Source organism: Brassica oleracea, chromosome C3 (genome assembly GCF_000695525.1).
Source record: "Brassica oleracea var. oleracea cultivar TO1000 chromosome C3, BOL, whole genome shotgun sequence".
In the NCBI taxonomy this organism is placed as follows: domain Eukaryota; kingdom Viridiplantae; phylum Streptophyta; class Magnoliopsida; order Brassicales; family Brassicaceae; genus Brassica; species Brassica oleracea.
In genome coordinates this window covers 15,480,372-15,499,101 of record NC_027750.1, presented here as the reverse complement: position 1 = coordinate 15,499,101, position 18,730 = coordinate 15,480,372, and the positions used below count along the sequence as shown (strand labels likewise).

The 18,730-nt window shown below is 31.5% G+C and overlaps 3 protein-coding genes across 3 annotated transcripts; all 3 read left to right on the top strand.

Moving 5' to 3' along the window:
* The first annotated feature begins 4,670 nt into the window (after positions 1 to 4,670).
* LOC106329972 (B3 domain-containing protein REM9-like) lies at positions 4,671 to 5,140 on the top strand. Its single transcript, XM_013768556.1, has 2 exons — positions 4,671 to 4,733; positions 4,820 to 5,140. The coding sequence occupies exons 1-2, from the start codon at positions 4,671 to 4,673 to the stop codon at positions 5,138 to 5,140; spliced, it is 384 nt and encodes a 127-aa protein (XP_013624010.1).
* A 3,968-nt stretch (positions 5,141 to 9,108) lies between these two features.
* Positions 9,109 to 10,635, top strand: LOC106331450. Its single transcript, XM_013769807.1, has 2 exons — positions 9,109 to 9,320; positions 9,398 to 10,635. Exons 1-2 carry the CDS (start codon positions 9,273 to 9,275, stop codon positions 10,490 to 10,492), a joined length of 1,143 nt encoding a protein of 380 aa, XP_013625261.1. The 5' UTR covers positions 9,109 to 9,272; the 3' UTR covers positions 10,493 to 10,635.
* A 184-nt stretch (positions 10,636 to 10,819) lies between these two features.
* On the top strand, positions 10,820 to 12,457 carry LOC106331459. The gene is made up of 3 exons (XM_013769819.1): positions 10,820 to 11,019; positions 11,101 to 11,831; positions 12,027 to 12,457. The coding sequence occupies exons 1-3, from the start codon at positions 10,960 to 10,962 to the stop codon at positions 12,379 to 12,381; spliced, it is 1,146 nt and encodes a 381-aa protein (XP_013625273.1). The 5' UTR covers positions 10,820 to 10,959; the 3' UTR covers positions 12,382 to 12,457.
* Positions 12,458 to 18,730: the final 6,273 nt, after the last annotated feature.

The window sequence follows — 18,730 nt, the reverse complement described above, 5'->3', positions numbered from 1 at the left end:
AAGAAACAACTTTTTTGTCGGTTCCATTAACAAATTATGGGTTTTTTTTGTCAGCAATATAAACAGAAAAATTATGGGTTTGGACTATAATAATCAAAATTATTTACTAATTAAATGTCTAAATTGAAATCCATTGGTAAAATTTGAAAAAACATTTTAATATACGCTAATGAAATTTAGTCTTAAATATAGCGCATAATAACATGTTATTTATACTTAAAGTTTGAATTTAACTAATCACATACAAATATCTTCAGAAATACAAATTTTAGCAGTCATCTTTTAAAATAGAATATTGATTATAATTCTTATTAAAACTCAAAATTTAACTTTTTAATAACTAATAAAATAAATAATGAACACAGATTTAATAAACATTATATAAAACATGAAATATATAAATTATGAATGAATTTATAATTTGTATTAAATAAAACATTATTAAAAATTATATGATTGAAAGTGCGGTTCAAAATCTAGTTTTCCATTAAAATAATAACTAATGTTATAAAAAAAATATTCATGAAGCAGAGTTTCTGGAAAAATAATCATTTTTACTTATTTTTCTTTTATTTTTTGTTTATTTTTTCTTATTTTTTGTTAGTTTTTTTCTTTATTTAAGCCTGAGAAAAAAATTCATAAATATTTAATCATTGCACATGCTCTTATAAGATTGAAGACCTTAAAACATACAACTTATTTATTTTGTTAGTTACTATGCTCTGATATTCTCATAATTACCAGATTTGTAAAGAAGATCATTTATTCATTTAACAGAAAATACACATGAATTACATTTTAAAAACACACAAACATTACAAAAACATATTAAACAGATACAATAAATCTTAAACATAAAACTTAATAAACTCTCATGATCCTGATTATTAGTTAATCAGTTTAAGCGTTAAATTTATATTATTTTATTTTCATAAATTTTTCATAAAAATATATTAATTACTATAGTTTATAAATTATATATTATTAAAAAATTTTAAACGGTTGCAATAGTTGCTACGATTTTAGAGTGATTAGAGTCTAGACGCTTGGCCGTCTACAATGCTTTTCAGAAGGGATCCCTTTTTCAGAACACAGGACGAGAACAATATAGTTTTCCACTTTTCCGCTTTTAGTGCTACGAATCATATCTTAAAAAGGTTAAAAACAAAAATAAAAGGATATTTTTTACTATAATCCAATTGGTTGATATATCATTCGGTAAGAGAGACATGACATTTACTATCTTTCGTTTTTTCTTAGAGTGTGACTGGATGGTATTTATAGAGTAAATGTTTACTCTGAAATTTAATTTACTCGATATTCAGCTATAAAGTTACCAATCATGTAAACAATTGTCATATCATGTTTACTCTGTGTACCGTAGAAAAAATGAAACAACACTACAATTTTACTCTTATATTTATCCGAGAAATGTTTTACTCTACCTTTCTATTCTCTTTCATCTTTCCACCTCTTTCGTTTTACTCCACTTTTTACCTTTTTATTTACTCTGACTTACGCTAAAGATTAACCAATCACAACCTTAATTTAGTATAACTATAAAATTCTGAAACCAAAACATTGGTGTGGTTGGTGTGTGGCTCATGAATATGATAATGAAAGGGTGGGAGAGGAGAAGAAAAAATAATTGGTGAACAGTAAAGAACATTGTGTACAAGTTTGATTACAATATTTTTTCATTTTCATTTGTCACAAGAATTATACATATGTTTTCTACTTATATACATATCTTTGCTGGATAATAGTTTGGTTTACAATTGTACTATTTGTTACGTTAAATCCCTTATATATTAATCTTGAAACATTACAACATGTTTTCATAGCCACGTGTCATCTCTATGATGATTCTTAGAATCATTAGAAAATATGTTGGTCTATATAAATGTATATTATATTTTTTATTAAACTAACTATCAAATTGATTAGTAGTGTACAAATGAATATTTTCAATTATTTCTTTAAATAAAAGCTACGAAATTACTTAATATGATTAACATATATATGATAATTAATGATTATGAATATTACATATTTGATAACAATTTTTGTATCCTATCTCTTTTTTTTTTTGTTTAATTTTATATTATTAAAAGAAATTAAACAATCACATTAAGAATATAATAAAAAAATAGATTTTTTCTTATATGTTATATTTTGAATTTTTTAAAATGACTATAAATTACTAAAAAAAGTATAAATTTCACATTAAAATTTTTGTGATCAATGGTTTAACTTTTTTTTTCTTCAAACAAGATACAAATGATCATAAATCGTATGAATATGAAGTTTCGGTAATTGATATTCCAATTATATATATATATATATATATATATATATATATATATATTAATATCATTTAAAATTATGTACTCAATAAAAATATATTAATATATTAATTTCAGAATTTGCATAAAAAAATTATTGAGATCTTAATATTTTAATTTTAAAATTTGTATTGATAAATCTCACATTAAAAGTTTTGTGATTAACGGTGTAAATTTTTGTTACAGAAAATATACAAATGTTAATAAAATCATATGAGTAGAAAGTGTCAATAATAATTATTTATATTAAAATATACTATATATATATATATATATATCTATGTCAATATCGCTAAAGTTTAATTATATACCATATAAAGTAAATAAAATGATTGTTTTGATTTATTTACCAAAAACGTGATCGTAAATAAACAAAAGGTATTGGTTTTGATTTATGTGTTTACTTTAATGTATACCCTTTTATGTATACAAATTATTTTTAAAATATGTGGTTTCTAATATGTTATTTGATCCTGATAATCCGAGAATTACACTTCTTCAAATCGAAGTGATTTTTAATATTGGAAGCACTATATATATATTATTTCATTCAGATTAAATATTTTAGTCTTGATTTTTATTTCTAAAAAGCTTTTAATGAAATAACATGACAAGATTCCAATCACCTTCTTTTAAGTTTGTTTGAAGATTAGAGATTAGATCATTCGTCTTATATTTGTTTCTCCCTAATACCCTATCAAGCTATTATAATTGTAAGAATAAAAGATCTGAACTATTTATTATAACCTTTCTGGTTTATCATTTAATAAATCAAACATTTCTTACTTTATACATAATTTACGTATACTAGAATGGTGAAGTATTATATATATATATATATATATATATTTTATCGTATAGTCTTAAGTATCTAAAAATCAAAAGCGTAGGTTAATAAAAAAAATAATTTGTTTTGTTGTTCTAGAATTAGATGATTTTTATACCGAACTGGTGAATATATACTAGACAAACATTTATATTTTGAGTATGCACTTATATTCTATAACAAATTGATATATTAGATTTGAACACTAACCTATGAATAGAGTTTGCCGGTGATTTTTTTTCAAAAAAATTGATTCTTAGATATGTTTCTGGAGTAGAACTAATTTTTGGAGAGTAACATAAATGAGAACGAAAACACAATTTTATAGAAAGAAAAAATTAAATCACTTATGGAGAGTCAATACTAAACAAATCGAGAGCAGAAAATCTAATCCCTTACGTCATTTTACAATCAATGTTGCCTATATGATTTTTGTAATTTGTGTTAGCCGCAAAACTTAATTTCTTTTTGTGCATATGAAGTCTTAAAAATAATTAAAATGAGTTGTAATATGTTAACTCTCCAACAACAATGATACATTTAAAAGACTAACATTTGTATTCGTCATTTTTAAAAAAATAATATAGTATTGTAAATGTTAAAACCATTTAATGAACAAACATTAGTATAAAAAACGTATCTCTCGCATGTGCGCGTGTTATCATCTATAATTTAGTAAAATTATAACATTGGTGTGGTTGTTACCGGAAGAAATAGTAAATGTGAGTGGGTATCAAATGTGAGAATGGTAAATAAGATACTAGTTGCATAGTAGAGAATCTTGTGTACAAATTTGATCACAAGATTTTCTTGGGAAAGTGGAGAAACATATTCTGGGAACAGAGGACAAAAGGAAAGTGTGAGAGAGACATGATTTTTTTTCTTGTGGGAAGGACACAATGCGAGTGGAATATTAAATGTAAGGTATTGAGTATGATAAGAGCGTCCGCAACGGAGGTAAATGCAGGGTCCTTGGCGTTTAATCATAGGTTAGGAAGATTATAATAATAGTTGTTTGGATAATAGGAGTAAGGATTGATACGTTATTAAGGATTTTTAGGACTTCATCCTTAGGGTACGTGGCGTGTTTTGAATGGATGGAAGATGTTTCGGTTTGGTTACGCGTAAAACACTGGTCATTCTCGACCGAAGCAGAAAAATAAAATTCCCGACGAAGAAAGGCGAGTGCTCTCTCTACGAAGCGAAGGCGAATCCCGCGCCGACAGACGGCTATTCCCGCGGCGAACGACGGCGATTTGTCTCCGTCGACTGAACAAGGTAGATTCATCGATATATATTAGTTTGCATGTTCAATCGATATCGTTTCAACTTAGGGTTCGAACACAATTTGGGGGTTTGTTGCGTTTGTAATTAGGGTTTTAATTCGAATTTTGGGCTTAGCATCGATTTCGGGTTCTTCTGGTTTGAAATTAGGATTTCAAAAAGAGTTGGGAATCAATTCAATACTGATATTGTTTACATTCGTTTCTTGTTTGCAGATGGCGAATCCACATGAACCTCATTTCTTTAAGCCGCTGCTTCCTGGTTTCCAAAGTGGCGTCGTAAGAACCTCACTCTCTCTATTTGTTTACATGCGTTTCTTGATTAGATGTATTTCTTGTTTGATTAACTTTGCCTTTTCTTGTAGACAATACCACTTGCCTTCTTCTCAAAGCACATAGAAGGGAAGACGAACCAGAAAACATGGAAACTAAGATCAGACGCTTCAGATCAAACTTGGGAAGTGATACAAGAAGACAGGACACTCACCAGAGGTTGGAAAGATTTCACCACAGCACATGACCTTCAAATCGGTGACCTTGTCATCTTCAAACACGAAGGAGACATGGTGTTTCATGTCACTCCTTTTGGTCCTAGCTGTTGTGAGATTCAGTATACACATCCTCACATCATCAAGGAAGAAGCCGACGCGGGTGATGCTGATGACAATGAGATTAGTAAGTCTTGACGTGGAAACTTGTTTTTTTATTTCAGGAGGAACAGAGGCAATGTCTTCCGTCTCTTTAGCTTGTGTCTCTTTAGCTATGTATCTCGGACTTGTTTAGAGCTTCTATCTTCTTGTTTTCCTTGCTACAATGTACTTGTATGATCAGTTCAGTTTAGACTCAAGTTCTTGTGTTTCTCGAGTATCAACTTACTTTTATAAGTTTAAATCTTTTTCCTCTACTCTTGTAAGTTTAAATCTGTTTAGCTAACTACAATCTTGCTTCTCTTCATTCTCTTCTCTTTTATCTTTTGTTTAGTTAATCTCAATCTGTTTAGGATCTTCCCGCTCAAATTCACGAATGTGTGATCACACTTCTCACACACAATCGTTTTCTCTCTCAATCAAACTCTCAAAGAAGAAGAACAAGAAACACAAAAGAAGTACACACACAGAGTTAAACCGTCTAACTGAACTGGATGCCTCCTCTTCAATCTGACCGCTCAATTGACATAACCAGTCTTGGTTTAAGTTTAACCAACTGATTTAACATCACCAAAGCACTACAAACTACAATTTCAGTTTTAAAAACAAATTTCAATTTTAGTTTTAAAAAAAAATATATATTTTTTTTCCATAAGGATCCATCTTCGGAAACACCATTGGACGACCATTTTTTATTCGAATCCTTAACTATTCAAACAAAAACCAAAAAAAAAAATATATTACTAAAATATTCTTAAGGATTCAATGGTGAGGTTCACCATTGCATATGCTCTAATAGTTGATAGGGTGGTGAGACCACCTCCATCCCAGAGTTTCTAAAAGATGGGTATATAAGAAACACTACTGTAATCTATAATCTATTATTCCTTTTACAATGTTAACACTACTGTCATCATGGTAGTTTTGTGTGCTATTTATCATGGTATTTTTGTGTGCTATTTATGATGATTATATAGAGTTGTACGAAGGCTGCCAAATGAAAACAGACCTCGCAAAACTGTGATCGTGGTAGCCAAGAGCATGAGTTGGTCTTATTTGCAAAACCGAAAGCTCTCCCTCGGGATGCGGTGAATAGATTCAGCTAAGTCAACGAACACTGTTTGATCCGTGAACCTAATAGCAACAGGGGCGTCACCAAATTAAAAAAATTGGGTTGCTTCTTATAGTACCAAACACATTTAGTTCATAAAGACCGGTGAACATTGATTGATGAGGGGAAGTGAAATAAGATAACAACGAATTGAAAAGGTTGATAAATTAATAAACCAACGTACATCCCAATCGATGAGCACCATATCAACGCCTATCAGCTCACCGGCTTTCTTAACATTATTGGCCTCCCAGAGACAGAGCATTGTTTTCAAGACAATCAATCTCTCTACAACAGCCTCAACTCTGGAAAAAAAGTGTGGAAGAGACATGATCAGACAGTTTGTTAGAGAAATAATGTAAGCGAAGTAAAAGATTTGCATCAACCTCTCAGAAGGTCTCTATATATACACGAAATGAGGTTGCAAAACCAATAATTTGAGGAGGAAGTAGTGGGATTCCTTGTTGATTGAAATTAATACGGACCGTTACGTTGTCGAAGATGGTGAAGAGAAAGGGGTAGGACAACAAAAAAGCAGCTCCGACGGAGAGCCCTAGGTCAGAGGATGGTGGTTTGATAATGGGCCACTGTTCAGTCCAAGCAAAAATGATAACAAATTTTTATTAAGCCCAATACAATATCAGGGGCCAGATCATTTATTTGGTAGATTAAATCGTAGACGAAAGGTGATATAGAGGTGTCGTGTCACAAATTGCCCTATGCACTCTTGGTGAGGTGGCTTTCTAAGGAGGGGGAAAAGCCTCATTTATTATATATATATATATATATATATATATATTTATCGTATACTCTTAAGTATCTAAAAACTCAAAAGTGTAGGTTAATAAAAAAAATAATTTGTTTTGTTGTTCTAGAATTATATGATTTTTATACCGAACTGGTGAATATATACTAGACAAACATTTATATTTCGAGTATGCATTTATATTCTATAACAAATTGGTATATTAGATTTGAACACTAACCTATGAATAGAGTTTGCCGGTGATTTTCTTCAAAAAAAATTGATTCTTAGATATGTTTCTGGAGTGGAACTAATTTTTACAGATGTCCATATTTTTAAATTAACACTTATGTAATTCATCGAATTCACAGAAAAAACTAAAAATAAAAAATAAAACTCATATCAGTGAAACATAAACAAGAACGAAAACACAATTTTATAGAAGTAGAAAATGAAATCACTTATGGAGAGTCAATACTAAAAAAATCGAGAGAAGAAAATATAATCTCTTTCGTCATTTTACAATCAATGTTTCCTATCTGGTTTTTGTGATTTGTGTTAGCCGCAAAACTTAATTTCTTTTTGTGCACATGAAATCTTAAAAATAATTAAAATGAGTTGTACTACGTTAACTCTCCAACAACGATGATACATTTAAAAGACTAACATTTGTATTCGTCATTTAAAAAAAAAATAGTATTGCAAAATGTTAAAACAAACATTAGTATAAAAAACGTATCCTCTCGCATGTGCGCGTGTTATCATCTATAATTTAGTAAAATTGTAACATTGGTGTGGTTGCTACTGGAAGAAATAGTAAATGTGAGTGGGGTATCAAATGTGAGAATGGTAAATAAGATACTAGTTGCATAGTAGAGAATCTTGTGTACAAATTTGATCACAAGATTTTCTTGGGAAAGTGGAGAAACATATTCTGGGAACAGAGGACAAAAGGAAAGTGTGAGAGAGACATGATTTTTTTCTTGTGGGAAGGACACAATGCGAGTGGAATATTAAATGTAAGGTATTGAGTATGATAATAGTTGATAGGGTGGTGAGACCACCTCCATCCCAGAGTTTCTAAAAGATGGGTATATAAGAAACGTATTAGTAAAAAAAGTTAGGTGAGAAGTTGAGATACATGTTCTTATTTCATAACCTTTGAAATATGCTTTACATACTTTGGGCCTTTGGCTGGATAATTTTTGTTTGGTTTTCAATTCTACTATATCTTCTGAGAAGTACTATTTTTATCTACTATTTAGAAGTCTACTAGGACCATTTCATTAATCACATAATATGATATAATAATTAATAGGAATATTAATAATAAATTAATTTTAACTATAGATTTGAATTTTATTTTCAGTTATAACAAAATCTGTTGAGAAAAATCTAACAAAATCCTACTAAATTTTTAAATAATTTTTATTTAATATTTATTTAATTAATTTCGTAATTAAATAATATAATGCTTTCATTTAAATAAATTATCATCTACCACTAAAACGGGTTCAAATTTGTTAATCATGTCAGATTTGTTTTATACAAATGAAGTTATTAACATATGTTAAAAATTTATTTCTACAGCTATATATTTTCAAAAATCATATGTTGAAGAATATTTTTTATTTGATGATTTCAAATTATGAAAACTCGAAAACGTAATAAAAAAGGTAAAATGTATAAAACAAACCCCTATATTAATAAAGTAATAAGAAACTTAAACAATAAAATTAAAAAGTTATAAAATACTAAACACTAAAATATAAATTGTATATTTAAATTTATATAATAATATTAAAATTAAATATTTATAAAATGAAAATATACCCGCACTATGTGCGGGATAAACTCTAGTACTATCATTAAATGAATAAAGTTATAAGTTTTTGAAATCTGAAACATTTATGTGGTTGAAATAGTAAATGTGGGGGTAATCAATCAATATGATAATACTGTAGTTGGATACGGTGGTGCATAATAAAGAATTTTCTTTTTTTTTTTTGACGAAAGAGAATTTTCTTTTTTAGTAGTAAAGAAAATTTTATCACAAGATTGTACTTTACCTTCGTCACAAGATTATGTAACAAGGGAAAGTAAAACAGAACAAAAAAGTAAAGTAGAGAAACGTGGAAACAGAGGAAAGAAAGAGGAGAGAGACAGACTATGCCTTCACCAAATTAAATAGCGTCACTGTACCCCTTTTTTTTCTTGTGGCCAATCAAACAAGTACTTTGGATCTTAAGATCGAGAGTGAAGAAGAGAGACTAACTCAGAAACCCTTTTGAGAGCGGCACAGTGCAGGCCAAGCTATGGCTTCGTCTTTGCTTCTCAACCTCTCTCTCCGCAAACTTGCTCTGGTAGTTCTCTGTCTCTATTATCTCTCTGTTTTCTTCTTTTTCTTCTTCTGATGTCTACTTTGCACACACTTCCACAGAGATACCAAACCCATCGGATGTTCTCCTCATCCATCACCACCAACCCTTACTTAGTGTATGCTAAAACAATTTATGGAAACCCTGATGATGAGAATCTTCATGTAAGAAGCGATATCCACTATTTTGACCCGGTCAAGGAAGATGAAGTGATTGTACGAGACAAGGCACTTCCCATGGAGTTTCGTAAAGAGTGTTTTGTGGTCGGAATGTCCCATGGTTGGGTAGTTTTCAAGGCCCGGTCTGATGATAAGAAAGATAAAGTCATATATATTAGCGACTACTACAGTCCTTGTGGTTCCAAATCAAACCCTAAAACCATTCCTTTACATCCCATGGGTCAACCTAATCCTGCCCAACAGCTTGGCATCACTAACGCCGCAATGACTTGTTCACCTGATCAAAGCAATGATTTCGCAGTGGCTGTCAACTGCTTAGGACCTGTGATCAACTTCTTTAGGCCTGGTGGCAAACACAAGGATTCTGGTTCCGTCTTCTTTACCACTCCTCTCCAGCATTTTAATCAGTCAAAGGTTATGTATTCAAAGGGAGATGAAAAGTTCTACACCACTAGTGTTGGCGGCCAATTCTTGCTTTCCTACGATGCTTTCTTCGAGGAGGATATGACCGGCTCCGCGGTGCATGAGCTGCGGTTCATCAACCATCCTGAGTTGACTCAGTCCGAGTGGGAGATATTGGACTCATGTTCCAAGACTGTACACCTTGTGGAGTCTCCCTCGGGGGAACGTTTTTTAATCAAATGGTACGCTCGGAACCACCAACCGGGGAAGGAGATGACCTTCTTGTGTCGCGGAACAAAGCGTTTCATGGTGTTTAGAGAGGAAGAAGAAACAAGGGTCATGTCTTACACAGAGGACATTGGTGATCTCTGCATATTCCTGGGCAATAGTGAGCCCTTCTGTGTCAAGGCAAGCTCCTTCCCTGGCTTAAACCCTAACTCCATCTATTTTGCAGGAGATGGCTTTGGTGTTTACGATATAGCCACTAGAAAACCACGTTCCTTCCGTCCCAAGTCTCCCGCAGCCTTCTCTACAGCATCACTCGCCTTTCACTGGATCCCTCCAATGTCTCTCTAGTTACTAGTTATCCCCAAGATTATTATGTCTCTAATTTGTGTTGAACTCTATACAATATGTTGGTTTTCACTTGTACTAGTTACTATCTTCATTTTTCTTTAAATAAAAAATTATAAAATCTAAAACACTGATGTGGTTGAAGTAGTAAATGTGGGGGGGGGTGTTCAATATATGATAATAATTGATAGGCGTGGTGAGAAAGAAAAAGAAAAAAAATGTAAAGAATCTTTTGTACAAATTTGATCACAGGATTTTTCTTTTTTCTCTGTCACAAGATTATATAATAAGGGAAAGAAAATTAAAAAAAAAAAAAAAAGAAAAAAAAAAAAGGAAAAGCGGAGAAAAGAAAGAGACATAAGAAAACCCTTTTTACTTGTGGCCAACCAAACAAGAACTTTGTGTGTTCTTAGATCAGACTCAAGAAGAGACTAGCTCACTCAGAAACCCTTTTGAGAGCAGGCCAAGCTATGTCTTCGTCTCTGCTTCTCAGCCTCTCTTCCAAGCCCTCTCTCCGCAAACTTGCCATGGTAGTTTTCTTCTCTTCAATCTCTTTCTCTAGTTTTTGTACTTTTTCTTCTTCTTATGTTTACTTTGCACGCTTCCCACAGAGATGCCAAACCCTTCGGACGTTCTCCTCCTCCTCCACCAACCCTTACTTGTTGTATCGTGTCACCTGTTGTGGTGAAAAAGGTGATGAAGAATCCCCAGGTGTAATGACACAGCTCCACACGTTTGATCCGGCCAAAGATGAACATATCATCGTCGGTGATAAGCCATTTCCCAAAGAGTTGGTTGGGTCTTCTCTGGTGGGAAGTTCCCATGGATGGGGAGTTTTTCTATGGGGCCAACGTTCCATACTAATCAGTGATTTTTGCAACCCCTTGAGCTTTAAATCAAAACCCAAGTTCATCCGTCTGCTTCCTAGGCCTGATCTAATTAGTTGTCAATCTGACTTGGTAAGTGGCGTCGCAATGTCCTCTTCTCCTCAAGAGGAAGAAGGCTACCTTGTCGCTGTCAAGTTTACGGGACGTCCGGTGAGTATATATAAGCCGAGTGACACTAAGGCGGTCCATCTCACTTTGCCTCATAATGTATTCGATCATTTTGAACCATCCAAGTTGATGCATTCCAAGAGAGATCAAAGGTTCTACATGCCAAGTTCTGGTGGGCACCACTTGTGGTCTTGGGATGGTCATGAATCCACGGAGCCTGAGTTCCATGAGTTGCGCTTTCACAACCTTCCTCAGTTTTCTCATTCCGAGTTGCAGCTTTTAGATTCTTGTCATAGGACACAACACCTTGTGGAATCTTCATCAGGACAACGATTCCTGGTCAAATGGTACGAGATTCTACTTGTTTATTTGCTTTTTGCGATTACTTGCTATTATTACAAGAATATATTCATAATATATGATATTTGCTTTAATGCACACATATTAATAGAAAAAACTTAGATATGTAACCATTAAACTATCCGTATTGAAACGGATGTAGTATTATTAACATGTTTTTTCATTTTGGTTTGGCTTGGTAGGTATGTCCAAAGCATCAAGGCATTAGGATTCAATTGTGGTGGCACAAAGCGGTTCATGGTGTTTAGAGAGGAGGAAGATATGAACATGTGTTACACAGAAGACATTGGTGATCTCTGCATATTCCTCGGCAATAACGAGCCTTTTTGTGTCAAGGCCAGCTTATTCCCGGGCTTAAACTCTAACTCCATCTATTTCGTCGGTGAAGCCTATGGTGAAGGCTATGGTGTTTACAATATCGCCACTAGAACCCCACGTTCCTTCAAACCCAAGCCTACTACCTCTGATTCACCTAGTGGCCAAGGTTTTATGCTTCCTCTCTGGGCTCCTCACTGGCTTCCTCCGTTTCCTCTCTAAGTTGTTATGTTATGGAACAACTAAAAACAAAATCTGTAGTAGACGTGTCTTCTTAGTTACCATCTTGGTACTGTTAGCTCTCCCAACTTGTGTACAATCTAATCAGTAGTAGAACCCCCCTGGGTCCTCCATTGCGTTCTTCAATGGCTCTATATAATTTTTCCCACCTAGATTAAGAAAAAATTATAGGAAGAGCGGTCAAAAGAGAGAAGACACACAGTTCTATTAGAAGTATCAACATTTTGATATGAATGTGAAAATACTCCATAAAATCTTTCACCTTGATGTTTTTTTTACACACAATCACCAATATATAAACATAACAACAAACAAAGAAAAAAATAACCGAATCACACAAAAAGAGAGAGAGAGAGAGAGAGAGAGAGAGAGAGAGAGAGAGAGAGAGAGAGAGAGAGAAGAATGATCACAAACAATGGCCTGAGAAACAAATTTGATAGACTCAGAAACATCAACAAATTGCCTTGGGTTGGGTACGATACCAGTGGCTCTATACTTAGCAGCCATTTATTCAGCTTTATGAAGCTCTGTTGTCCATTGAAATTAATATGGTGCATTTAGGGATGTTAATTACCCATGGTTTACCCAAACCCACTAATAATGGGTTGGGTTTTTACCCGTCTAAGATTAATCGGGTCCATCATGGATATTAATTTTAAAACCCATATTTATGCTGGGTAAATACAAAAGGGTAATGGTGTACCCATGGGTTTTCAGTTATATTATTATATTTTCACAATTTTAATTAAATTATATAAAATTTACAAAAACATTTTTTCTGTAACCAAAAAATAAAATTTTCCGCCAAAACTGTAAAAATAAATTATCTCACAGAAACCAAAATATGAGTTTTCCCGCCGAAACCGAAAAGCCGAGTTTTTCCGTCGAAATCGCAAAACCGAGTGTTCTCGTCAAAACCGCAAAACTGAATTGTCTCGCCAAAACCCGAAAACCGTAAAACTGAGTTTTTCCGCCAAAACCTTAAAATCGAGTTTTCCGACTGAAAACCGCAAAACCGAGTTTTCCCGCAAAAACCGCAAAACCAAGTTTTTCCGTCAAAACCACAAAAACCACAAAACAAGTTTTCCCGCCAAAACCGCAAAATCCAATTTTCCCGCCAAAACCGCAAAACCCAATTTTCCCGCCGAAACCGCAAACCGAGTTTTTCCGCCGAAATCGCAAACCGAGTTTTTCCACCGAAACCGAAAAACCAAATTTTCCCGCCGAAACCGAAAAACCGTGTTTTTCCGCCAAAATCGCATAAACGAGTTTTCCCGCCAAAACCGCAAAGCAAGTTTTTTTGCCAAAACCGTAAAACCGAATTTTCCCGCCAAAACCACAAAAGGGTTTCTCCGCCGAAACAAAAAAATCGAGTTTTCCCGCCAAAATCTCAAAACCGGGTTTTCCCGCCAAAACCTCAAAAATGAGTTTTTCCGCCAAAACCGTAAAATCGAGTTTTCCTGCTGAAACCGTAAAACCGAGTTTTCCCGCCATAATCGGAAATGGGTTTACCCGCCAAAATCGTAAACGAGTTTTTGCGCTAAAATCGTAAACGGGTTTTCCCGCCAAAATCGGAAACGGGTTTTCAATAAAATTGCGAAATCTTGTTTATATATTAAAGCTCACATTAATGATATTAACATTTTACATTATCTTTTTAGAATAAATAAGATAATACTTTGGGTACCCATGGATAAATTTATACCATATTGGTTTATTTTTTGGGTTTGAATTTCAGCCTTGATGTTTTTGGGTTTTTGCAGGTCGGATATAAACCGGGCTGGTTATGGCTGGGCTGGGTTATTTTACCCTACTTTAACATCCCTAGGTGCATTATATGTTTTAGATAGGCTAATCTAATCATTCAAGTCTTGTTTCCTTTTTTTTTTTTATTGCTAGTTTCGTTAACTGTTTTCTGTCTTGGAATATTGATGAGAAATCGAGTTTCAACGTCCGCTGCACTTGGCAGGACATGAGACCTTCTCTACCACTTCAACCTGCAGGTGATGTGATTTGGTTTAAAGGATCTATTCCCAGGAATAGTTTCACTATGTGGGTTGCAAATATGGACAGATTACCAACAAGGGCAAGATTAGTTTCTTGGGGCCTTCAAATTACTACTTCTTCCTGCTTATGCTCGGCTCATGAGGAATCAAGGGACCACCTATTCATCTCCTGTGTCTATAGCTCTGAAGTCTGGCGCCTGTCCATTGCAAGGCTCAACCCGCCTAATCAACTGTTCTGCTCTTGGCAGGAACTACTGTCATGGATCAGAAGTTCATCTACTTCTGTCCCATCTCTACTCAAGAAGCTTGTGGTCCAATGTACTATCTATCACCTCTAGAAGCAAAGGAACAACGTACTACATAACCAGATTACTCAGTCTCCGTCAGCGATCTTCAAGCTCATTGATAGAGAAATGTGAAATACTATCACTGCTATGAGGAACAGGAAGCAATTCCTAAACCTCATGGCCAAGTGGATGCACTGATTTTCAATTAGCTCATCCTCATTTTGTTATAAACTTGTTTTTTAGCTTTTTGCCAAGGAATAACATAAATTAGATCTACTAAGCTTGTAAATCTGAACCTTCATTTATATGATACAGTAGAATCTCTATAAATTAATAATGTTGAGACTTTGAAATTTTATTAAATTATAGAAATATTTTATTATATTATAGAGATATTAATTTACAAAAGTTCTTATTTAGATTTCTTATTTTAAGATATATTTATTCTAAGATAAAAAAATATTTGACTTTAGTGTATAGACATTAATTGTTATTTTTTTTAATTTAACATTTATATTAGTTTTATTATATTATTTGATGTATATAATATATATTGCACAGAACTTAAATGTTGTTTTAGATATAATATTACTAAATATTATCGAAAATATATTAAGCGTTAAGATAATATGAAGATATTTTTATTGTGAATATAAAATAAATAATATAATAATAGGTTCTTACTTATATAAAATATGTATACATATAAATTTTTAATTTTTAATTTTAATGGGACCATATATTTACATATAATTTTCTAAAAAGTTATTATCTTATTATTTTATTGATTTGTGTCAAATTTTGAACCGGTCCAAGTTGAGACCGACGAAATTTATTAATTTATATAGATTATTAATTTATTGAGTATTAATTTATAGAAGTTCTAGTATATTTACTTTTTAGCAATAAAAAAAACATTGATGAGAAAAGAACTAGTTGAATATTACGTTAAGATCTATACTATTAAAAAGAAAACTTTTTAAAAAACTCTACTTACAAAATGTTGTTATGTTGTTAGACCCTTTCATTACTAACTTAACCTTTATTATACCCAACCAATCATTTTTATTTATTACACTATTTAATTAACAATGGAAATATAATGTATATCTTCAAAATACGGGAATCATGCTGTATACCAGATCTGTTCGTATATATTATATTTATTACGTTGGTAGATACAATTATTACTAGAGTTATATATGTTGTTTCTCTTTTGACCTTACATGTCATAGAGCATTTACCCTCTAACACGTTATATATACTTTGTTTCATATTAAATAACATAACTAGATCATGACCCGACCGGTCGGACGGGTTTTCATTCTTTTGCGAATGCGGGTTGTATTTTTTTATTGTAATGCAAAATTTGCTATGAAACTTGTGTTTTGATTTTGTTGTGTACATTATGAAGTTAATTTTTTAAACAATTATTACATAATTGCTCAGTGAATTTATTATATTCTGACGTCTAATATATTTTGTGTAATGGTTCAAAACATTTTCTGATATATATTATATTTCAGTTTGGTTTGTTTTCAGGACAAAGTTATAAATATAACACTGTACAATATTACTATACTCTGTAATATATAAAACTATATATGTTTATATTTGTTTTAGAAACATAATTTGAACCAACGTAATTCATAACACCAATATTCTGTCCCAACGTATACATGTAATTTACATGCAATCACGCAAACGAAATTGAACTTTCTTTTTCTCTTTCCCCAAAGCTTGAACCGTTTGAACCCCATGAAGATCCACGACTTGTCCAATAACATCTGTATGAACAACAATACATAATGAATTTACGACAAAAGAATTCAAAATCTGTCCAAAACTTTAATAAGATCATAATATTCATTACAAAGTAATCAATAAACATGTGTACCTTTAAGAAAAATATTTTTCTTCTCGTCGATATTCCTTAACTCATCGTAACTCGAAAGAGAAAGAAAAAGATGATCAGATAGAAAATTACATTCAGTTACCACTGTGTCGCCTGAAAAAATCAATTTGTATTGATGAATTGTTGGGCGATATTGTCCAGAAGCGGCTAGAACTTAAAAAGTATCGATAGTTTTCCACTCTCAAACCTGTAAATCACGCTGGAGACAAAAAAAATTGATTCCTTTTGCAATATGTTGCAATCTTTACACCCTACATAACATAAAAATTCAAATTATATGATGAATACTATAAGATGGTAACTAAAATATAACAATAAACAATACTCACAGTTTCATCAGATAAGACACATTCAAATGTGTCACCTCCAAAACTGGTGTTTTGTTTCCAAGCATGAAGTACTTTAACGCGAATTAGCCAATTGTTTCTTAATGGTTTGACACCATTAAGTAATCGAAAGTGCTTGGTTTCGTCATTTTTTTTTGGAGCTTATCGTGGATGTGTAAAGATGATTTAGAAGACCAGTATTTATAGTTTAATTTTGGGGCAAGGAAACGAATGTACCACCCAAATATTCACTAAACCAATTAAGAAATCTATAATAAATACCAAATCATAGTATATGGTCACCGAGATATTAGACATAATTGAAACGACTTGGAGAAATGGTTTTTCATAAAAAAATTTATTTCAAAGTAAAATTTGAGATATCTATATCGGTTATGTAAATAATCATATGCATCGAATATACTACACAAATATTCCCTATGGAAATTTCCTAATCTATAATAAATACCAAATCACGCAATATGGTCACCAAGATATTATGCATATTTGATACGACTTGGAGAAAGGGTTTTTAATAAAAGATGTTATTGTTAAGTAAAATTTGATATTTCTGTTATGAAATATACCGGAATTATAGATATATATATCAATTATTAACAGAAATATAGGAACTTCCAAATTGAAATATTGTGTTTGATCAGTTTGAAAAGAAAAAAAAATGAGTAACTGAGATGAACTTGTGGTATGAACCGATGTTCAGAAGTGATTTTTTTTTAACAAAATATTTTTATAGCATCTGTTTTGATATCTATGTGTCCATCGCTGAAACATTAAAATTGGAGCATGTATAATGTATTCTTGTTCGTTTGGCATAGTCTAGTGGTTGATTATTATTTTGTGTTTATGTTTCTAAAATTCAGTCCGATTTTAACAGGGTTATAAGACATAGTCGACAGTTATATACTGAAACTGTATAGTTTGTATTAATATAGATATCAGTATAGGGTCAGTTATGGTAAGTTTAATAATAATTATGAAGTTGGATATGGTACGTCTAATTCATAAGGGATTGGGCATTTAATTAAAACTACGAAGTCCGTTATGGTACCTTTAATTTATAAGAAATAAGCATTTAATTAAAATATGAGGTCCACCTTAAAAATCTACCTAGAAGAAGTTGTTATGTTTCTAATTTAATAAGATAGATGTGTTGTTATATAGGTATTTTAATTAATGGTATTTTTATATGTGAATCCTATTTAATGTTTTCAACGTATATAAATAGTATACAATGTATATTTTCTTTATTTTTAACATATCAAGATGTATGTATGGATTTCTTTTAGATTATACACAATAGTATACCATGTTCTTTTAATAAAACCTATAATTGTTTATTGACTTTTAGTTATTATTAAAACAGACAACCTATAACTTTTTAATATGTACATACATTTGGTATAACCCATCTTATATATTAAAATAGAAGTTATGACTTCATTCATGTGTGATTTTTTAATTTGGACTATCATTTAGAAATCTTATTAAATATATTTTATTAAAACTAATAATACATAGAATTTTTAAAATACTTTAATTATAATATCTTTTGATATGTTTTCATTTTAATTTAAAATTTTAACAAATCTGTTTTAAAGATTTTTACAAGATCTTCATTTTCGAAATTATATTTAAATATTTATACTAATTTCGAAATTAGTTTGAAATATTATTATACATTAATATATTCAGTTATCGTTTATAAAATAAAAATGAAATATTCTATAATATTTTATATATTATATAATCATAATCAATCATATTAAAAAATATTAA